The sequence below is a fragment of the Prionailurus viverrinus genome, chromosome A1 (genome assembly GCF_022837055.1).
Source record: "Prionailurus viverrinus isolate Anna chromosome A1, UM_Priviv_1.0, whole genome shotgun sequence".
NCBI classification, from domain to species: domain Eukaryota; kingdom Metazoa; phylum Chordata; class Mammalia; order Carnivora; family Felidae; genus Prionailurus; species Prionailurus viverrinus.
In genome coordinates, this window is record NC_062561.1 from 2013436 (window position 1) to 2037109 (window position 23674).

The 23674-nt window shown below is 49.7% G+C and overlaps 1 protein-coding gene across 3 annotated transcripts in view; it reads right to left on the reverse strand.

Annotated features, from left to right (window-relative positions):
* The window catches only part of LATS2 (large tumor suppressor kinase 2), a 73018-nt gene extending 49474 nt beyond the window's left edge, over positions 1-23544 (reverse strand). Inside the window, exons 1-3 of one of the 3 annotated variants that reach the window (XM_047855277.1) lie at positions 23336-23544; positions 22395-22550; positions 10281-10840 (exon numbers count right to left, since the gene is read on the reverse strand). In XM_047855277.1, the coding sequence (XP_047711233.1) occupies positions 10281-10619 (339 nt within the window). In that variant the 5' untranslated portion in view covers positions 10620-10840; positions 22395-22550; positions 23336-23544. Of the gene's footprint in view, positions 1-10280; positions 10841-22394; positions 22556-23335 lie in introns of all 3 variants that reach the window. The other 2 variants (XM_047855266.1, XM_047855255.1) reach the window with 2 other exon arrangements.
* Between the last annotated feature and the right edge of the window lie 130 nt (positions 23545-23674).

Sequence of the window (23674 nt, forward strand, 5' to 3'; positions counted from 1 at the left end):
ATAGCTGGAGATCTCTGCTGAGCCTTCACCGTTTAGCCACAGCTATGCTAGATGCTCGGGGTAAGGGGGAGGGCATAAAGAATGGCATTAAGGGAAGAGAAAGTTCCTACGGTTTCCCATATCTCCAGGAAAGACACCGAGTACACTTACAAAAATTCAAATTGTTGCGCGGAAAGATGAGTCAATTATACAAAATCACAAATCTGAAAAACAATTATGAAAAACATCTCCCTTCCCAATATACTTACTAAAGAAAATTCTAAAAATCCAAGATGAGTAGAACTTCCATAAAACTTGCATGATGAACGTACTCCGCGTTAAACTTGAAACTACGAAACCCTGGTGGTAACTGAACGTTAACACCAAAACAAGGAGCAGCTGGGTAGTGACTATGCTAACAAATGTGGCTTTTTTGTCGTTAAGTTTGAAATTTATAATAACTGCATGAAAAGTTAAAGGACGTACAAAACCCCTCAATTTCCTTGTTGAGTTATCTCACAACGGGTTGGCAATGACAGGGACAGTTTAGGGAGCCCTGAACGGACGGCACACAAACATCAGATTCGGATGTCGGAGCCACTTCCCAGGGCCCACTCTACTGAGTTCAACGCAGAGCTGAGGCTGCAGGCAGTGGCTGCGCCTTCGTCACCATCCGGGCCCCTCAGGAAGGGCTCACACCCGGTGCCCACTCCTCACCGAATGCATCCGATCTCTAATGCTGGGGCTTGGGCAGCAGTACTTTTTCAACGTTCCCAAACTGGAAACCCACTGGGCGCAGGGAAACGGAGGACCGTAGAATTCTTCCACACCCTCTGTACCACTTGCCGTATCTCCGGCACTTGCCGGGGGAAAGCGCTATGCAACAGAACATACTAAAATGCTCACTGATCACCTACTAGGGTGGCGTGAGCCAGCTAACGGCCACAGACATATCTGTAATGGCAAATAACCATCCCGTTAGGAAACGGCCGGTTTTAGGTAAACAATTATTTGTGACTCCCAACATTCTTCACATTATGGCACATATGGGAAACACGAATAGTTGTACCGCATGCTTGGATAAAGGGGAAAGGGTGTGCAAAGAGGAGGCCAGGACCGGGGCCCCTGAGGGCAGCCAGACCCAACACCTGCGCAAACTCGTAGCCCGTCGTTCCCAAAACCCAGCCAGAGAGCTCCGCTCGGCACACAACACACTGTGGGGCACACACCAAGCTGAACGTCCAGATGTTGCTGCCCTGGGCTTGTTATGGCCTGTCCTTCTCCCCAGAGGGCAGGCCTCGCCGACCTGTCAGCCAACTACTCTCCAGGACGACAAGTTCCCGAGTCGGCTAGCAGGTGGGCCACGCACCGGGAGGAGAGACATGGTGTTCCTTAAGAGATGTATTATGGTCTTGATGTACTAGACTCTGCATCCTGTTTTAAGAGGAAGATGGACCAGGGCACCAGGGGGCTCAGTCGGTTGAGCATCCGACCTCGGCCCAGGTCATGATCCCGCACTTCGTGGGTTCGAGCCCCGTGTCGGGCTCTGTGCTGATGGCTCAGAGCCCGGAGCCTGCTTCGGATTCTGTCTCCCTCTCTCTCTGCCCCTCCCCCACTCACACTCTGTCTCCATCTCCCCCCAAAATAAGTAAATGGTAAAAAAAAAAAAAAAAAAAAAAAGAAAAGAAAAAAAAAAAGAGGGCGATAGATCCAATCTCAGACACTTAAATAAGGGCCTCCCCTCAAAATCTGGCAGTTTTCCGCTACTTACGTCTGCAAAACTGTCACCACTGTCTATTACCACACGCCTACTGCCACTGTTAAGAATGCAGAACAAACCACCAACCTGACAAACAGAGGTGTCGTTTTGTAGGAGTCGCAGAACTCATTATTGGCAGGGTTGGAAACAGAAAGACGGTTTAAAAAATGTTTAAAAGAAACATGGCAAAATAGAAACCGTCGGAATTTGCCAGTTGTCCGAGTACTCATTTGTCCGAATCCTTCCGTTTCTAGAATGTTTTCTGAGTCAATCAGGGATACCTATGGAGGTTTATGCAAGAGGCTGTTCATCACAGCGTTAACTGAACGAGGAGCCATCACACCGAGGCGGCTCCTGTGCCTCCATCGATGCGAGCAAAGCAAATCCGTGCCCGTGATGCCGCCAGGAGAGGGAATCGGAACCTGAGGACAACTGACCATCCAGAGCCGGCCGGGCTTTCCCGAACAAGGTAACCGCTGAAGTGTGGCCACGCAAATACTCCTCTTGCTCTGCTTCTGCGTCTTCCCCCACGAAAGTCTCTTCCCCCATGAAAGTCTCTCCCTGAGCACCCGTCGGTGGAGCACTCATAGCCACCTCCGAGTTGCGGCTGCCAACCGGAGTCATCTTTGCTCGGGTCAGCTTCCAAAATGTTTAACGTGCTTCGGTTACCCGTGCACACCATTTATTTACAATGAACTATAAAACTTCCATTTGGACAGTGGAATACAATACAGGTGTTGAAAATGGAAACATTTATAACGAATCATCCGTCCCTCTGTTTAAACAGCAGATGTTTTTGAGAGTTTGCAGTCTTAGGTCCAGGAGAATGAAGACCAGAACAAAACCACTGCCTAACGGGGCTTAACTCTGAAGAGACAAATGGATATTACACAACATACACAACGAAACACTCAGGAACAAATTGTGATAAACGCTATGAAGGGAAATTGCTGGAATGACAGAGAATAAAACAGAGGGATCTGGTTTAGACTAGGGGGGTCAGAAATTACTTTTCTGAATCTGTGACAGCAAGACAAGGCTTCAAAAGGAGTAGGCAGTTCTCAGGCCAGACAGGGCCAGTGCTGGGAAGTGGGAGGGAAGGCAGTGAAGCCCGAGGGGCCACAGCACCAACTGCAGGACACGGGGTGTGACCGGAGGCTGTGACATGGGCCCTGCCTGCGGGTCAGGAATTCATCCCAAGTGCAGTGGAAAGGTTTCGAGAAGGAAATGACAGGATCCTTTCCTTTTCAGAATGACTACGGGGAGGGTTCTGTGCAGGGGGGCCGGGAGGTACCGTAGGCAGTACCATCAGGCAAAGGCGGAGGCTTGGCAGGTGGGGGGACGGGGCGGGGGAGTGTGAACACGCAGGGCACAGTCTGGCAGGGAACTGACTGGCCGCGACGATGGGTAAGGAGGGTGAGAAGAGACAGATTATACACGTATGCTTTTTGTAAAGGAAGAAGTGGGATCATCCTGCAAATACTGTTTTTCCCACCTGGCACGTCCCTCCTTTCCTTAAATTCCTTTAGTCGGAAAAAAACTTGGTCACTTTTATACCAAAATGTTCAGAGCGATCATATCTGAGCTGTCAGAACTACAAGCAATTTTTCTTTTCTTCTTACACTCTTCTGTATTTTTCAAGCTTCCACAACAAACACATACTACTTTCAAAACTAGGGGGAGGCCTGTGTGGTGTGTTGGGGGGGCAGGTATAAAACAAGGGTATGATGTGCTTGCGTCTTGTCAAATGAATTTTAAATAGCCGACTTTAATAAAATATACAGTTTATCTTTCGCAAGGCCACATTTAATTTGAGAGGCAAAGGCAAAAAAAAAAAAAAAAAAGAGGGGGAAAGCAAGGAACTGCTACACCCAAAAGCCATTGTAATACAATTTCCTGTCACATTACTGGCATTCCTAAACTTAAGTGTTTCTTTTTTCCTTCTCCTCTTATTGACATTTCTGGGCAGTACCGGGTGGGTGTTGGTAACCCTGAAGAGCGGTTCCCTTCCCAGAGGAAGGGACAAGGAGGAAATGTGCATGTTATCTAAACTCCTTCTTTCTTCATTAGCAAAACCCCTGCATTACAGAGAAATGATCTCGAGGCAGGGCTTGTCACCAGGATAAAGAACAGCACTTCGGGGTTAACACTTCTCTAGGTCAACGTCTGGCGCTTTCCGGAGGACGCCTCCCGTCCGAGCGAAACACGCTACGAGGCCGGGTGGTGTTTGTCCTCTTCCAGCCCCGACGAGTCCCGAGTCGGCGAGGCCTCTGTGCGGCCGGCCCAGGGGGAACCGCCTCTGCAAAGCGGCCCGGCTGCACCCACGGCGCGTGCGCAAACTCGCCCCGCGCGCACGGCCCCGGGCACCGGGACGCCAGGTGGATGCGGCCCCCAGAGGCCAAGTGCAACGACAGCGTGACCACCTGGCCGCACAACGCTAGGCTTCGAGCCCCCGCGTAACTATGGAGGTCCGAGTAGGACCAGCTGGAGCCCAGGAGGAAGACTCAAGCCGCTGCAGGAGGGCTCTGAGCTGAACCGTACCGTCAGGTGCCCGGATCCAGGCAGGGGAAGGTGGAAGCCGGTGTCAGCAGCCAACAGAAAGGCTGGAAAAGCCCCCGGAACACGCGAAGCAGAAGGTGCGGGCGGCGGCGGCGGCCAGGCCAGGGATCCGGGGGCCAGGGATCCGGGGCCGGTACGTACAGTGGGCGGGGCATCCCTGGAGAGGATCGGATGGGGCCTGTGGCCGGTGGGCGAGGGGTCCTGGGGACAGGAAGGGCTGAGCAAGCGCCGCCAGCCCCAGAGAACGAGAGGACACAAGGGAAAGGAAAGGGCCAAGTCACGGAGCAGAAACGCCCACCAGGACCGGGCGCACAGGAGCCAACACAGAAAATGGCCAGCAACACGCACACTGCAAGTTAAAGCCAGAGCTCTGCATGACCACACTAAGGGAACACTGAAGTCTGTCCTCTCCAGTGTGTGTCATAAGCACGTCTAACAACCCTTACCGAAGACACAAGGTCGGTAGGAGCTGGGGGCGGAGGGGAGGGGGGCAAAAGAGAGAACTCCAATCACCTACCACAGTTTCCTGGGCAGTACTGGGGTCCACGGGAATGCATCTCGAATGTTTGCTGTGTAGTTTCAGCGAGGTTAGCTGTGCAAGTGCTTGGAGCAGTACTTGGCCAGGAGGTAGGGGTCCACACCAGTGTCTGCCCTTTGTTCCTGAGGCCCCCAGGCCCCCCAGGCCTCGCCCCTGTGCAGCGCCACTCTTGTTACTTTTTGGCTTGAGAATGCAAAGAAATTCACTCCCCCCCCCCCCTTTTCCTATTAACCAGATCACCTCAGATTTATTTGGTGCTGTGATCATTATTCTCAGGAAACCTGCCTCTGAATATACAGCCTGACCGTGGGCTTTTTTCTTAGGCCACATTTGGTGTAATCAATCAATGTGTTTGTTTACATTTCTTCGTACCTTCATTCCAATAAAGATGTAAGTCACTTAAACATTCGCAATAAAGTGAGGAAAAACTGGATTAAGTCAGGATTAGGAAATTGATGCTAACACAGAAATTCAGGCCTAGAAGAATATAGCGATAAAAAGCCAGGGCCCTAAAAGAGGCTTGGAAGCTGCCAGACTTGGCAACCCTCACAGGGGATCGACAAGGGAGGTGCTTGAAGGTCAGGATATGGGGCGGTCCCCAGAGAAAGTGCACGTGCTAAATGCTCCAGAGAAGCAAAAAATGTCTCCTGGTACTCGCTTCTGAGAGAAAGTTCTCCTCGAAGTCTTCCTCTGGAGGACACAAGGTGATACCATGCTTAGCTGTTCTACGGAGCGCAGGCTACTACTGAACAGGAACCTCGCCACCGCGAGGCCCCCATGCCATCCGTCCATCCGTGCGCCCTGAGAAGCCTGGAGTGTGGCGAGCCTGCCCCGTCAGACGCTTCCACCTGCTGACCCGCCGCAATTCAGTTAAGAACACACAAATCACATGCTTCTGAGAAGCAGATGTGTCACGCGTATTCACATCACTGCAACATCAAATTAGTGGTTTTTAAAAATTTGTCAGGAGGGACACCTGGATGGCTCACACAGTTAAGTGTCCGACTCTTGATTTTGGCTCAGGTCGCGATCCCACGGTCGTGGGAACAAGCCCTGTGTCAGCCTCTGTGCTGACAGCACAAAGCCTGCTTGGGACCCTCTCTTTCCCTCTCTCTCGGTCCCTCCCCCCTCTCAAAATAAATAAACATTAAAAAATAAATAATTAATTAAAATCTGTCAGGGAGAGAAAGAGGGAAAAACCTGGTAATATCATCACTTGACAAAAATGAAGTACTGGGACCTCATGAAGATAAAAAGCTTCTGCACCGCAAAGGAAACAATCAACAAAACTAAAAGGCAACCAACGGGATGGGAAAAGATATTTGCAAATGACATGTCAAAGGGCTAGTATCCAAAATCTATAAAGAGCTCACCGAACTCCACACCCGAAAAACAAATAATCCAGTGAAGAAATGGGCAGAAAACATGAATAGACACTTCTCTAAAGAAGCCATCCAGATGGCCAACAGGCACATGAGAAGATGCTCAATGTCGCTCCTCATCAGGGAAATACAAATCAAAACCACACTCAGATACCACCTCACGCCAGTCAGAGTGGCCAAAATGAACAAATCAGGAGACTATAGATGCTGGAGAGGATGTGGAGAAACGGGAACCCTCTTGCACTGCTGGTGGGAATGCAAACTGGTGCAGCCACTCTGGAAAACAGTGTGGAGGTTCCTCAAAAAATTAAAAATAGATCTACTCTACAACCCAGCAATAGCACTGCTAGGAATTTACCCAGGGGACACAGGAGTGCTGATGCATAGGGGCACCCGTACCCCAATGTTTATAGCAGCACTCTCAACAATAGCCAAATCATGGACAGAGCCTCAATGTCCATCAACTGATGAATGGATAAAGAAATTGTGGTTTATATACACAATGGTATACTATGCGGCAATGAGAAAGAATGAAATATGGCCTTTTGTAGCAACGTGGATGGAACTGGAGAGTGTGATGCTAAGTGAAATAAGCCATACAGAGAAAGACAGATACCATATGTTTTCACTCTTATGTGGATCCTGAGAAACTTCACAGAAGACCATGGGGGAGGGGAAGGCAGAAGAAAAAAAGGTTAGAGAGGGAGGGAGCCAAAACATAAGAGACTCTTAAAAACTAAGAACTGAGGGTTGATGGGGGGTGGGGGAGAGGGGAAAGTGGGTGACGGGCATTGAGGAGGGCACCTGTTGGGATGAGCACTGGGTGTTGTATGGAAACCAATTTGACAATAAATTTCATATTAAAAAAATACATATCATCACTTGAAACCATTAAGAGTACAAGAAAAACTGAAACTAAATTTTATAAGATAAAGTAAATGCTAAATTTAATTACCAATGCCAATATTAAAAGTATCCAATGATACAAAACATGACACTCATAACCAAAAAACTTATCTTTACAATTCCTTAAATCTAAATTGATTTGTTTCTAGAGAGAGAGAAAGAGAGCATTTGTGTGCAAGCAGGGGAGGGGCAGAGGGAGAGGGAGAGAGGCTCAGTCCCAAGACCCTGGGATCATCACCTGAGCTAGAATCAAGAGGCCGATGCTTAACGAACTGAGCCACCCCGGCACCCCTTAAATCTATAGTTAAAGAACAGGGGCGCCAGGGTGGCTTAGTCAATTGAGCATCCACTCTTAATTTCAGCTCAGGTCATAATCCCAGGGTCCTGAGATCAAGTTCCTCGTCGGATTCTGTGCTGAGAGTGAAGCCTGCTTGAGATTCTCTCTTGCTCCCCCCTCCCCTGCTCGTGTTCTCTCTCTAAAAAAAAAAAAAGAAAAAGAAAAAAAGAACAGCTCCTTGCATAAGTAATATTAATCGATTGGCCTTTTTTTGTATAGAAATTTTCATAAGCCTTTAGTCATGTATGTGTGAAATATTTTAGACACTATCATTTGACATATACACTATATCATTACACAGAAAATACTTAGTCTTTTTCTAGAAATTTCTATTTAAAGATATTTCAATTAAAAACATACCCAGGAGCGCCTGGCTGGCATGCGACTCTTGCTCTTGGGATCGTGAGTTTGAGCCCCACATTGGGTGCAGAGATAACTTAAATAAGAATAATTTTTTTAAATATATACCCAGTACATGCTAGTTACACGGGTGTAATTCACTGGGTGAAATTCACCCAGCTGTACACTTAGGAATCATGTACTTCTCTTATGTAAATTTTGTTTTATTACGAAAAGCCTAAAAGAAAACACTCCCTTATAAACATTCGGGCAAATATTTCCAGTTAGTCTCAGGTCAAGTAAAATGGGGAAAAATGTGTGCGCATGCATATACGATGGATAAAATGGTGCATATAAAAGTGTGTAAGACCTCGGGAAAACCTGGAGTTTACTGCCATTCTGATTAATATTAGGACTAAAAATGACACTTAAACTCAAAATACAAGAGAACATAACTGAACCTACATTAAAAGGCAATATAGTAGGAGACAAAGGAAAAAGGAAAGCTGCAACACTAGAAGTCTCTGTGCCTATTACACTGGATCTGGTCATCTGAGCTATGGGAGAGCGAACTCTAGAGCTACTGTTGATCCTTTCCACGCATGCTACTTGGGTTCCCATCAGGACTTTCTGACCGCAATTCTCTAAAAGCAAAATGCATCCTGTATACAGACCACAAAACGGTCCAAAGTGGACTGTGACGGTGAAGGCAGAACTGTTTTACTTTACAAAGTAACACTACACACTGAAGTGATTGAATTCTTTCAGGAGCATTAAATACGGCAAATGGAGTCCTTTCTGCCAGCAATTAACATAAATTAAATGTTGATGGGAACTTCACTGGTGTCACGATCCTTAATTTTACTGTATTTGTATTTTACTGTCTTGGATACAGCACCGGCTCCATTATTTCTTGCACTGTAATTATCACTAATGGATTCTGCCATAATGAGATCCCACCTGTATTTTGGATTATTTGCTTCACTTGTTTCTTTTTAGCACAGCTGAAACACAACTGCAAAGAACACCCTGCTCTGATTACGTCTTTTGTTTGCAAGCGATTTACAGAAGATTTTAGGCTTTGCTGTTGGGTTTCAGAAGTCTCTGCGATCTTACTGGTATTTCCCCAGAACTGCTCCTTCCTACTTTCAAAACCATCAAGTTCTGTTTGTCAGGGGATAGCACTTGGCAGCGTGTTTAACTTCATATTTTCACAATGAGAAAGGTCATGCCTCTGCTGTCAGCTTCCACTGCTAAAACACTCGGCACCACATTATTCATGATCCTGTGCTTTATAAAAGCAACTTTCAACTCAACAATGCTTGCTTTACACAAGTTAATCCCAGTATATCCCAAAGTGTCAAGGAAGTGCCCTGCAAAATAGCACGATTAGTTTCACAAACATATCATCTGAAAAATGTAAATTCTCTAGCTCAGTTCTATGGTAATCACCTGCAACCAGAAGGCTGAGATTGCTTTTGGAAATAAGAGGGCATTGTTAGCCTTTTCCTGTGACTGTGAGGCCAGGAGTAGGTAATTAGGTTATTTCTAAGAAACTAAAAGTGCTCAAGCCATCTTGATATGCTTTGAGCATGAAATCTTACTAACTTTCCAAGGCAGCAAAAATGCCTAGCTTATTTCCATTTTCATGCAACTGTGACTTTTAAGATGACAGATGCTAACAAAGCATTAGCCTTCAGACGTCCCTTTAGAAGGCAATTACGTTTTTACCAGTTCCATTTTACTAAAGACATTTTTACCTGGCCGGACACGAGTTCCATTTTACATGGTCCTGCCCCTCAACCTGGGTTTTACGTAGCTATGCCAATCACGACAGGATCATAAATGCATAGCTGTCGGTTGTGTGCTTCTATGTTATTGGTACCACCCCCTTCCTTATTAAGGTGTCTCTTATTCTTAAGCAACCGAACAGTCAGACCACACGTGTTGCCACCAGTCTGATGACGTCTCAAGCCTGCTCACTTCCCTAACATAGCCACATCTCCTCTACCAGTATACACAGCAGGAGAAAACAGAGTCTAAGAAGAGCCAATTCATGTTAATCAGCCTTCCCCTTCACTAAGTAAAAAAATGCACAGACCAAAAACAAGGGAAGCCAGTGTCTTCCCCATGACCGTTCCGAATAAGCCCAAATAAACCCCAAAGAAAGGGCAAGTGTGAAAGCCCTTCACCCCTTTACACGGACAGAACCGAGAATGCACGTGGTACGACTGCAGTAGAGTTCACAAGTGTCTGGATCCTGCGTGAAAAGGAAAAGCAGCCAAGAGACCCTTCTGGAGAGAAGGTGGAAAACAATACAATGGCACACCGCAAGGACCTTGGATTTTGGCCTGGAAACGCTTTTCTTAGTAGCTAAGTCGGGGCCTTGGAGGGGCGGCCGCAGGACCTTTGGCTGCCTCCACTGTGCTCCGACGGCTGGCTTACTGTAACTGCCCCCACGGGAGCCTCGGGTGCACCCACCTGGTCGCATCCCGCGTTCACCAATTCCTGCAGCATCTGCCGGTTTACTTCTGCAGCTGCGGAAGTGCCCGATTCATTAGCGAAAGGCAACAGGGAGTATCTGATTTCTCTCAGGGCTTTCTGGTAAGGTCCGAACTTCGGGGTGGCTCTCGTCTGCTGCTGCCGGGCAGCATCCTTGCCCCCCAGGACTTTGGCGGCCAGGGGAGCGTCACTGTTTGGTCCCACCGGCAGGCCCTGAGCGGAAGACTTGGACGGCTGCTTTAAGCCCTCTCGGATCTCCTGCAGTCGCTGGCGGCTGTTTCCAGAATAAGTCGTGGCAGGAAAAGTCTTTGGCCTCATTGTTAGTCCAGTTTCCTTTTACCATAAATACAATCTTCTTAAAGTGTTTTATTATAAAAAAAAAAAAAGAAAAAAGAAAAAAAAACTGTCAACAGTATCAGTTAGTTGTAAACATACTTTCAAAACAATTTCCTTTTGAAAAATTTCTTTCCTTCAATATTTGTAGTTCCTATGGAGAACCTAAAATTTTCCAGAGACTTCATTCCGAAGATCATCACTATCTGAAAAAGAAAATGGAAAGAACATACTCATTGATGGTCTTCACATACTGTTGACAATACTTTTCAGAAACGGGCAATGATCTTGAAAATATTCCACTTGAAAGGATTAAGAAAGAACACATCACCTCTCAGAAATGATAAAAATACTGTTCAGCTCTAGTCGGCGCCCATGACATCTAGGGCTGTCCCAAGATGTTTCCTGTAACATGTAATCTGTAATAAAGTAAATCTCCACAAGCTTATATTACTTACAAATATTCACCTCAGAGTAAGAACAGTAAGTAGTATTAACGGATCGTTCACTCGAAATACTTCATTATAATATAATTTCACTTTGAAACTTGCAGCTTGAGTGTTTAGGGTTAAACCTTCCACCTGAGGTCTTGGATTTCTGGCTTGTTCCTAATAGCCACTCAGTTCGCAGCACACACCTTTGTCTCTTATCTCTGTGGCTTTACTAACCCTTCCCCCGACCTGCACCTGTGGTCCTTCCATGTCTTTGCAAAGTTTGCCGTCTAAAGCCCTCCCAGACTTCCTGAAAGACGCCACAAACTTGTCACATTAAAAGTGTCCTATATCGCAAGTGAAAGAAGTTCTAACACAATGTGTTATGAGACTTTGAAGGTAACAACTCCCTGGGTTGTTTTATAAAATGGTCACCTTCTTACCAGCATTTTGACCTAAATACCAAAATAAAAATATGTTTCTTGGAGACACTGATCCTTACGCGGACGGGGACTGGTAAAATCACGTGCGTGATTCCGTTCTCAGAGCGCACCGCGACCGTACCGACAAGCGGCTGTACCAGTAAAGGTGATCCGTGTGGATCGCCTAGCACACTTGAGCACAGAAACGGCCCCCACGCGCAGAGCCAGAGACCCCAAAGCCATTGCCGGTAGTGAACGAGACCCACCCCAGGCCTAATTGGCTGAATACTCCGTTGTTGGTGCATTCGGAAAACAAGATGCTGCCCTTGGCAGCCAGCTCCCCCGGAAGCAGGATCTAGCTCAAGCCACTTGCCGGCTGGGTGACCTTGAGCGAGTCCTCTAACTCCCCGTGCGAGGCACCGCACGAAGCCTGGCAAGAGGGCGGTGGGGGGCGGCGAGAAAGAGCGCGAGAAAGAGCGCGAGAAAGAGCGCGCATGCGTCTGGCTCCGTAGCACTGGCGGCACAGCCAGTCTTGGGGGAACCGCGCCGTCTGCCGCTCGTGGGAGTCCGGCTTATGTCGTCAGCTCTCGCGACCCGCGCGCGGGTGCCCACGGCGGCAAAAGCGAAGGCCTGCGCGGCCGCTGGGCTCACACCCCAAGTTCCGGGGGCCCGCTCCCTCCTTCCACTCCTTTTGGCCCATAGGACTCGGGGAGCAAACAGTAAAGGACAAGCATTTTGCATTTTAATCAGCAAAGAAAAACTGAGCACCCTTTAAAGGGAAAGGAGCAGCGGGATGTGAACTTTTTGTTTCAGCGAGGAATTTTGGAACTGTAAAACGGAAGTCTGCTTCACAGACACTTTCACGTCGAAGAAGAACTGACGGCCAAGATTTCTCCGGGATCTACTATGTGCTGGGCTCTGCGGGTTCTATGTGAATTTACTTATGTAGATCTACCTCATAACCACACATGGCCGCAAACCTGAAGAAACGACATCAAAATTACTATTCTTTTCTTACAGGTGGGAAGGTGGAAGGTCTGAAAAGTCCTATCACTTTCTCAACAAAACTGAGGGAAGAGTCTATTTACGAAGAACCAGACTCAACACATTTCCCAACATGGAATTCATATTCTGATCCACAACGTTTAACACAGCAGTCCCTGACACGACTGTTGTAAGACTCTGCAGACAGTGAACAGTCAGATCCAAGAACTGCTGAGATTTCCCCAGGGCCTGGACCAGAGTGTTGGCAGGGAGCCAGAAACCCAGAGCTCTGCTTAATTGGTGTAAAATGGGGCATACTGTAACCACACTCATTTTCAGTGACTTCGTGGTCTAAGCATCTGTTTTGAAATACCTAACTTTCTAAAACCAGGGGCTCCCGTTCCAGCAAAAATAGAGAGGTTCTCAGGGAGCTGCCAAGCACGTACGGAGGGTCCTGAGTGATTCGATATGTCTGAGGACAGGCAGGAGACTTAGCTCTTTTCCTGTGGGAATTTACACAGATCACTTTGTTTCCCATCTCTAGGGTCTTCTTACCCTTTCTTTGAAAACTAAAATACGGAAGACGTAAATCATACTATCTTCTCACAACGCATAATCAGGGAGGGTTTCTTCGCAGTCGAAATGCACTCAAGCTTCCTCTGCCACCGACTCATCTCTGTGCCATCCGCCCACTTGCCCACCTGGCAAACATTCATCCAAAGCCTACTAACTCTCAGGCACCGCTGGGACAAACAAGAACAAAACTCCGCCTCGGCAAGGTGAGGGTGAGGGAGCCAAATAAACAGCTTCAAAGGACAAGAGATGCCCAAAGGAGAAAAAAAAGAAACCATGTAAGAAATGGGTGAATAAAGGAGAAAGCCAGAAAAAAGCTCTGAAGCAGAGACAACTGGGTCTGAGTGTAGGGAGGAATGGAACTCCAGCCAGAGGGAACAGCATTCGCGAAGGAGCAGAGGGACAGAAGTGTGCAGGCCCCGCCCTCCCATTCACGTCTGGGTGGAGGCTTTTCCTGGAGGGTGATGGAGGCTTGAGACCCTGGAGGTGCACAGGGCTCCATCTGAAGGACCTGCACGGACACGCTGTCTGCACTCCTTGCAGATGGTGGCAAACTGTCGTCTGTGGTTGAGCTCGGGAGGGACACGGCCAGAAGTGCCCTTTTAAAGAACTGAGTCAGGAATCTAACTGGAAGGGACAACCACACACACCAGGTAGACGAAGAAAGCCTGGGTGAGAGGCAGCAACCGCAGGGAGGGAGGAGAAGAGGGCTCGGAGCTAGCTACACCTTGGCCAGGTGTCAGGGCTTGAAGACATCAACAGAGCCACCAGCAGGTGGGACACTTCCGCAGCTCGTGACTGTCCACGAAAGAGAGCAGTTAGGTGAGTGAACGGAGAGCTCGTATCCCGCCCACCCGGCATGTCTTAGGGAGCAGCGGTCTGTAATAAGCCTCATTTTACCTTCAGGCGCTATTAGCAGAGTGAGGAGAAGGTACCAGGTGTTTTGCACTCAGCCAAGGGCAAGGGCCGCCAGAGATGGTCCAGACTGAGGAAAAAGGAGCCGTGAGAAAGCCAAACCAAGGCGCCCTCTCTGCCCAGCCACACGGGCAGAGGGAAGGGGGGAGCCAGACGCAGGTGAGGGAGGCCCTGGCTGGTCCCGAGGCTTAAGAGCCACCTCTGGAATTTACTTTCAAAATGGGAAGCTGGGGCTCCCGGGTGGCTCGGTCAGTGAAGCGTCCGGCTCTTGGCTTCAGGTCACGAGCTCGTGGATTGTGGGACGGAGCCCCATGTCAGGCTCCGTGCTGATACCGTAGAGCCTGCTTGAGATTCTCTCTCTCTGCCCCTCCCCCACTCTCTCCCAAAATGATAAAACTTAGGGAAAAAACCGGAAAGCTGCTGAAAGCTGGGGAAGAAGTAAGGCTTTGTTTGGGGCGGGGGTAAAGTGTGACATCACTTCTTAAGCTAAACAACTCGTAAGATCGACGAACGTTCACAGAGAACACACCCTGATGCGTAGCATTCAGATCAAGGAGTGTTGTCATGACAACTCCAGAAGCCCCCAGCCTCCCACAGACCCACGCTTCAAGGGGAACCGCGGTCACGACTTCCAGCACCAAGGATCAGCCTGGCCAGTTTGTGAACTTCATGTCCGTGGCATTCCACGCTCCGTACTCTTTGTCCAGCTTATCTGGGCCAACACCGTTTGGCTATTCACACACCCGGTATGCAGCAAGAGGGCCACTTTTTCACTGCCGTGTCGTGTTCCATTGTGTGAACATCCTGGCCATCCACTCTGCCACCACAGGACACGTGGGTCGGTCCCGGTCTGGAGCTGCGGCAAACTGTGCTGCTGCCTTAAGGCTGCTGAGCCCCCACGGCCCCGGCCCCAGATCTGAGGTGCTGAGTCCGCGGCCCGCTCTACGACACTGCTCCCACCGCCCTACCAAGTACTTTGCGCAGTTGCGGGCAGAGCCTTGGTGGTTCATGCGGTACCTTTGCGGGGCTATAAAAAGATGCCCCTCCGTCAAGTAAGTTCTTTGCGACTGTATTGTCGTACAACGCGAGCAACTCCTGCCCTGGGGAGCTTTCCAGAGCTCTGGGGACAGTGGCCTGGCTCGCTCTTAAACATACTGAGGCCACATGTCACGATCTATCACACACCCCGGGTGAGGGGGGCAGGTAAAGTCTGAACCACAAGGAGGGTGGTTCTTCAAGGCAGGTGACAGAGGAGAGATGTGATCGTACGTACTGTCCAGAATATGTGCGTATCGTGTGCGTCACGTGACTTTATCCGGGCAGGTAACTCCCCGCTGCTGCTCAGGTAATCTGCGAGTGGCCCAGAGTCTGCACACAGGCTGCACACGCCCTCACGGAAGTGAGCACTTACACGACGTGAGGCATGCCCTTTTACGTGCAAGGCCCTTGAACCGTGCACAACATGAACACTCACACAAGGCGGTCCTGTTACTAGGTCTTAGGGAAGCAGAAAATAATGACAAGCCTCTGACTTTAAGGCGCTCAGAGTCTAAGATGGGAGACAGAGGCGAGGATTGGTTACTTACCTACTGTGACAATAAAAGTCTTCCCAAAGAATTATGGGGATCTGAAACGGAATAGCAGCCGGAGAACGGAGAGAAGTGGGTGGGTTCAACAGCAGCTAAGAACCAGAACCTGTCAGGGTTGGTGACGTTCACCAGAGGACTGCTCTGGAAGAGGCGGCCAGGTTTTTGGTCTGGAAACCAGAGCTGATGGCAGTACTGTCCTCTGAGCCACGACAACCGTCGGCACAGGGAGCACCGTCCAGAAAGCAGCCTCGGTGGGGACGGAGGAGGGCAGTTATCGGGAAGTGAGGACACGTCTGGGGGAGGCTGATTCAGAAGACTGCCGTTCGGTGCAAAGAAAACAGCAGCTGGAGGTGAGAAGCCGGGCTCCCGCCCCCAGCTCTGGCACTTGGCTCCGTGAGCTGGGCCAACACTTCCCCTCTTGGAGCTTCGGTTTCCGGCTGGGCAACAAGCCTCCCTCTGTCTCCTTGACAGGGCTGCTCGGGAGATCACAGGTGAAGCCGCCTGTGACATCACTCTCCTCTGTAACGCACAACACCCTGGCCAATTATTAGAGTTACTAATAAGTTCAGGACTCAGAATCAGTAAAAACGGCTTTAATCAAGTCAAGAGACCACACCAGGGCAAACTGCAGACGGGCTCAGTGGAAAAGGCACCAAACTGAATGTAGAAACACGGGTATTTCATGCTCACTCCGTGTGCCTCCTCTTTAAATATTCGATAACCGTGCTTCAAAAGTTAAAGTATCTTCCTTGTTAAAGAAAAAAAAAAAGGGGCACCTGGGTGGCTCAGTTGGTTGAGCGTCCGACTTCAGCTCAGGTCACGGATCTCACGGTCCGTGAGTTCGAGCCCCGAGTCGGGCTCTGGGCTGATGGCTCAGAGCCTGGAGCCTGTTTCCGATTCCGTGTCTCCCTCTCTCTCTGCCCCTCCCCCATTCATGCTCTGTCTCTCTCTGTCTCAAAAATAAATAAATGTTAAAAAAAATTAAAAAAAAAAAAAAAAAAAAAGAAAAGCACAGAGAGAGAAAAACTTAAGTCATTTGACTTCATGTTTAAAACACATGCCTTCAGCCGGGCCCAGGATGTTCAGTTCTGAGCAGTACATGAGTTTCGAGAAGCCGACTGCTTCCCGACCAGCCAGAATCCGGTTCAATCTGTAGGACTCTGGGCAACTTAAAAGCAACAAATTCTTCCTTCCTTCTGGAGCCTGGCAAGACCGTTGTCTCTGCTAGGAACAAATACCATTCCCGGCCCGATTCACTTATGCCTCCCAGAATTCTCAGCTTAAAACTCCCCTCCGCAGAAGGACCTTCCTGCCCACCCAATCTCAGAGACCCTGCTGTCCACTCCCAGCCTTCCCACAGTGCCATCACAGCGTATAGTGTGGGACTCCTCTGGAGTCACCTCCCCGGGAGGCTCCGGGGGACAGGAGCACCTGCGGTGGGGTACAGGCAGTGCAGGAACACGGCTGGCACAAGGCGGTGCACACGGGAGGCCCCCAGGAAACAGCAGAGCTCTGCCCTGGGACTTAAGACGCGGCCCAAACGAAACATCCCCGAATGAAGCTCACACATAACTATGATCAAAGTCACACAACTACAGTCCGTCAGTCAGCCAAGAACAGGAACGCAGCTGTGACACAGGCCACTATATGGCTGGACCGTGAGAACATCATGCTAAGTGAAATAAGCCAGACACAGGAGGACACACACTGCATCATTCTGCTTACATGAGGCATCTAGAACAGGCAACCTGAGAGAGACAAAGCGGAAATGGAGATGACCAGGGCCCAGGGCAATGGGGAACTACCGTCTAGTGCGGAGAGTGTTTGTATGGATGATGAAAAAGCCTGGAGGGCAGACGGGGGTGACGATTCCAAGAACAACGTGAATGTACCTCATGCAGCTGAATTATACACTCGTGAGTGGCTAAAATGACACGTACTATGTACAATTCACTTTCATAAAAAATGGGGAAAAACCATCTAACGATTCACGTTTAGCTAACTAGCGTTTGAAGAATGGTTCCCTTTCTAAACACAGCTACACATGCAGAGACTGGACCTCAGGATGGGGAGCTGACAGGAGGGCAAAGTCCCCTCCCGGAGTGAAGTCTAATCTGCCGATGGCACACACGCCCATGCAAGGGCACCCCCCCCCCCCACCGCCACCGCCAGGATGCTGACCGTCACCCCCACCGTCACCCCTGCCGCCAGGATGCTGACCACCCCCCCCCATCACCCCCACTGTCACCCCTGCCACCAGGACGCTGAAACACATGACAGGGAACAGCTTCTGCAAAGCCATGCTCCTAAGACACTTGGCAGCTTTAGGCACTCGAGTTTCCCACAGACATCCCAGTTATAAAGCCAACCAGCACAGGTGAGACCAGCATTTCTGTGTTGCCGTCCGAATTTATTCCTGAGCCGAAAAATACCAAGTGGATGAACCCTTAAACAGAATCTGATCAGAGGTCTTGGTTTCTTTTCTTCTTGTTTGCCCCTCAACAGCTTATTATGAAAATTTTCAAACTACAGAGAAGTGGCAAGAATAACTCGGTGACACCCCATAAACCCACCACCCAGGAGAGCCCCTCCGCGCGGCAGGGAAGGAGGGCAGCACCCACTCTTCTCGTGTTCTTTCCATCTTCCACTGTCGTCTTACAGCAAGCGCTGGCCCTGCGACCGCCACGGGCACCGTCCTGTCTCCGTAGGCCAATATGTAAAATAGCACCTCTGGGTAAACTGTGTTCCTGCCTGAACAATCTGGAAAGCAGGAAACTTTCCTTCAGTCTCATAAAGAACGAAAGTATTTTCGCAGCCTGAGACCTTGTATTTTAGGTTTTAGTTTGAAGACAATCGATTTCATGGCCAAATTATGAACTTAGGAAAGAATTTTTCGTGGGAATACTCACTAAACTAAGACTGCAGCTGGAAATTAGTTCCTCTGACACACCGCCATATCATTTTAATAAGTTCTTTCATCAAGAATTTCCTAAACATGACGACCCTACGGCCTCGTGGACACGGGTTTTAAGAAATGAGGGTACCAGGTAAGGTAGGTCTGGTTTTAGAAATTTGTTTGGTATCATCAATCGATTTGAACATGCTTTAAAAGAAACTATAAGACTCCAGAATTTTAAAACCACAGCACAACCCACAAAACAAAAACTCCTCATTTTCAAACCTGGAGCTGAGACAACTACTTCAGTACAGGTGGCTCACAGAAAACTGTTACGAGCGATTATCTGAAGCGTCTATTAATTTGGCGCCATCAACTCCAATCCCGATCCTGGAAAGTGCTAAAGGTGTTCATGAACCTTTACTCTGATTTCTTAGTGCTTCGTAGACCCACACTGGTTGCTTAACGCCTATCAAGCACCAACCACAGAATCCACCAGATCCACGTCTCTCAGGACCCACACTAATGATAAACATTGGCATTTTTTAAAAAATGGTATTTCTTGGGACTAAAATTCCACTTATAATTGAAATCATATCCTTCCCATAATGAACTAGCAAAGCTGGAACTACATCAGGCGGCCGGGCCAGGCCTCCGGCCAGATGCTGAACGTCAGAATCACAAACCACCACGCTGATGGGCCTCTCCATTGTGTCCAGGCCAGGAAACCACACAACGGGGGCCATACCCCTCATAACGAGGGTCTTGGAGGAAATCAATGATTACATTCCTCTGGGGATCCAGGAAAACTCCCCCCCAAAACAGTGCCATCACAAGGCTGTAGTGGGCTGAGAAGTGCCATAGGCGTGCCAAAAACTTTGCTGGATATTATGAGGTCTCACCCAGATGGAACAAGGTCTCACCTCTAAATAAGCTTACTATGTAGAAGAAACAAACCATCACATTCTCTATAGTTCTGCACCCGGTATCTGTAGGATACGTATGTATGCATTATGAGCAACGGCATAAAAAAAAAAACAATGGAACCCCAGAAGTCTGTACTCAAGATTACTCAAGTGACCAGGTTGTAGATAAATTTATTATCCGTTATTTGCAGCATTCCTAACAGCAAGCAAGAAGCTGTACAGGATGGGTCTCCTTATCTTCAACTCCATACCCGAGCAAGGGTTTTCAATCTTTGGGAAGGCCCTGCTTCCTCCCCCTCCAAATTTCAGACATACGCCAGCTAGGGAGTCAGGACACCCATCCCATTTGAGACCCCCTGCTATGGACAGAGGTAACACTGTGACTGTGCAAAGAATCCGAGTACATGTGCCTGTTTGGGAAAAATCTGTTACAGAAAGGATCATTTCAGCAAAACTGGAAAGGCTAAAGGGCTATGATTTGATGAAGGAAGTGTGAAGCTATTCTTAGAGCCTGGAACTTCCTGTGAAAAGGCTCAAACATACAAGAGAAAGATGAACAGGCAGACAGTGTCGGGGAGGGGGCAGGTACCGTCTGGGTACATTTAATGAAAACACAGGAGTGAGACTCCTGAGGTAGGATGAGGTTAATTAGTAATGGAACCCGCTGGTCCTTAGCATTCCTAATCAGGAAAACTGCCTGGAGGCAGGGAGGCCAATACTCCAACCAAGGCCCACTCCAGTCAAAAGCCAGCTTACATCCGTAAGATCTTTGCCATCCTTGCTAACTTAGAGGCTACAGAATCTACACTATGCCAAAATATAACAATAACTAGCTGTCCATAAACTTACACCACTGCTACAAAATACGAGATGTTTCACTTGTCCTCCAGAGAAATTCCTCTGAATGTCAAACGTTAGCACATGAGCGAGAAGTATTTAATTAGCTTAAAAAACTGCTTGTCACCATTAGGTGGCCATGGTCTAGATGGTAAGCAACATAAGGTTTTGTTTTCATGTGGTGACCGGCCAACATTCAGCAATGTCAAATTTCTGTCCTAATTTTAGTATCACCAACATTATCTTTATTTCCACTATTAACCCATTTGAATAATACTTCCAAATGAAACGATAAATCGAATAACAGTCGCTTAAAAAAAAACAATCCTGAGAGAATAGCTAACACTTAATGAAACTGGTGGTCCAAGCAGGGCCACGGTCAAATACCAGGAGCCGTTCAAAGGCGCCGTGTGTAATAATGGCCTGCTTCCTAGAGCATCATCCACCCGACATCCAATAGGAGCGGTGACCCCTGGACTTGTGCCACAGAGGCCCAGATCTGTCCAGAGGAATTACTGAGCAATAGGCTTTTTTAAAAAGGAAGGAGATTCAGAGACTTTTTTCAGCTGGAAGTCAGTCACTTTAGGGATTATCAAGCCCGACCCCTTCATTCTGCCGATCGGGATTATCTTGCTCCTTCTTAAACAGATTTACAGTCAAGACAAATTAAATGCGCTGAGTTCTCTTCTGTATTTCTTCAAGCCATTTTTTAGAGGTCAGGAAGGAATACTGTTGAGAAGTTTTACATCATCACCATGAAATAAAATATAAAAACGGCTTTTCGAAAACTGTGTTGGTCTGGTTTTTCCAATACAAAGCAGAACGCCCCCCCTCCCCCAAGCTTTCCAAATCCTACCCAGTGTTTGTGGCGAATTTATCAGCTTCAACACCTTCCCCCCACCCCACACACACCAGAATAGTGGGATCTAGGAGCCTAGGGCTGGCTATTTACAACACAGCATTTAAAATAACAAGTCATAGTATTGTAGAAACACTCCCCTCCCACCAAAGGAAAGTCCCTCCCATCAACCCTGTGATTTGCTACGGAAAGAAACATGTAGAATTCCAATATACACTCAGGTCAAAACCATTTCCAACTAGATGCAGAGGCTAGTAGAATCTTTTCCAATTCTAAAATTTCATGATTCTAGTAATTGAGCTTAATAATTTTGTGTGATGTCTTCTGCAGATACTATCTTAAACAGCTTGACATTTGGAGATTTATTAAATGTTCGGCAATTTTAATTTCAAAGGAATGCTGGTGTATTCATGAAACAGTGTTCTATATACCTGGATAATGAGTCTAAATTTTATGAGACGCTGAATAACGTAGTGTCTTGTTAATTATAATTTAAAACAGACTTTCTTAAACAGTCTCTGCATTCTTATTTTGTAAGATTGTTGTTACTACCTTACTACAACAGCCGCTAAACAAAAAATTAAAAGATACAAAGCCTCTTAGTCTCTTGATTTAGCCCTCAAAATCGGTGGTCCATCGTGGAGGGATTTACCCTGAGATTCAACTAAATATATGGACCAAGATGTACTTATACAAATTTCCTAACAATAAGCCATTGTTAAAGGAAGGCCCCTCATCTACTAAACTTTAAGTTTAAACCAAACACTTGTACAAAGACAACACACGTTTTGTGCCTTTCATGTCAAATTTCAGTATATTTAAGTTTCTTAGTAAAATGTGGGTAAACATTCCTGTAAAAATGTAACGTATGTGCCGAATACTTTGGGAAACGCGTTCTTTGGCCCCTGAATTTTTATCTGCAAACTCATAGTCTCTGCTTAACAGCACTATTAAACGATTTTTTTAAAGTCTGGATTACTACTATATTGAGAGCACGCTCACTTATATCCTACATAGTGCGAAAATGTAAAAGTTCTTGTTTAACATTTTGTCATCACAAAGCTACAAATAAAGGGTACTTTCACCGTTACGCTTGCAAGAAGAAAAAAGAACCTTCTAATTCGAAGGGCTCAGATCAGGTGGCCAGCAGCCCTCCAACACCGGGGCCCCCCGCGCCGTCAGGTGAGTTTCACCTCCTTCAGGGACCGGCCTTCCCCTCCTCCCCCCCCCTCCCCCCCCCGCCCCGGGGCACTGGGGACCCGGCATCAACAAACTACAGGTTTGCTCCAGGCTGACACTCCCGCCCAACCCCGCGCGCCAGACTTCACCCCGAGGGAGATGCTCTTCCAGAAGTTCCGAAGGCAGGCTTGCGCAGAAGCGACTGGCAAAACTCGCCTTAACTCAGAATCCGCACCTCCGGGGTCCGGCAGGGGAGCCAACTGCACGTGAGGTTGCATCAGAAAAGACGAGCTCCAGAAAGTCGGCTAAACTAGGGCGCAGGAAAGGCGTGTTATGCAACGGCCGCCGCTCTCGCGGCCGAGAAGGCGCCCCTGAAGCTCGGGCTGCGACCCGCGAGGACCCGGAGGCACACTCGGAGAGGTCGGGGCGCGCGCCGGCCGGGCGTCGCCGGGGGCCGTGCGGGCGGCGCGGCCCGCTGGGAGGAGGGTGGGGGGACGGGCGCACGGCCCGCGAGGCCACGACGCCGAGGCCTGTGCAGGGACGACGGCGCGGCCCCCGTAGACGGCGGCGCGGTGCACGCGGGATCCCGGCGCTGTCGGGCCGCGCGGCCGCGCCCGGCCCGGCCTGGGGGTAAAAGCCCAGCTCCCCCCGGGGCCGCCCCTGCCCCGCCGGGAGCCCGGCGGCGGCCGCCGCCGCCGCCGCCGCCGCCGCCCGGCGCACAACAAAGCGGCGCAGCCCCGCCGGCCGGGCGCTCGCTCCCAACTTGCCCGGCCCCGCGGACGCCGGACGGCCCGCGACGACGCGCCGCCAGCGGAGGCGGCTCCGGGCCCGGGCCGGGCGGGGGCCGTGGCGGGGGAGTGGGGGGGGGCGGGCAGGGCGCAGGGCTTCGCTCGGGACAAACTTCCTCGGCCGCCCCGCTCCCCGCCCCTCGGCCCGGCCGCCCCGCCGAGTCGGGCGCCCCTCCCGGAGCCGCGGCCCGCGGCGGCCCGAGGGCGGGCGCGGGGAGCCCCAGGGCCCCGCCGGCCCGCGGAAACTTCCAGCCGCCCCGCCGCGGCCCCTGGCCGCACGCCCCCCGCCCCTGCCCCTTCACCTCCTGGGGCGCGGTCTACACCCTCCGGGGCGTCCTCGCCCGCGGCTCCGGGGCCTCGCGCGCCGGGGGACCGGGCGCCGGTGGCTGGAGCTGCTGCTGTTGGCCCCGCGGGGACGGGGGAGCCCCGGGCGGCGGCGACGCGGGCGGCGGCTGCTCCATCTTCCCGGGGCGCTCACGCCGAGGTTCCAGCGCGCAGACCCAAGTGGGACATTCGCTACATTGTTGGCATTCCACGGGCGTCACGTGACCCCGCCTCCCGCGTCACTCTCGGCCGCATACCAGCCCGGGCGGGGCGCCTGCGGCCCTGGCTGCTCGGCGGCCGGCCCGCCCCGCCCCGCT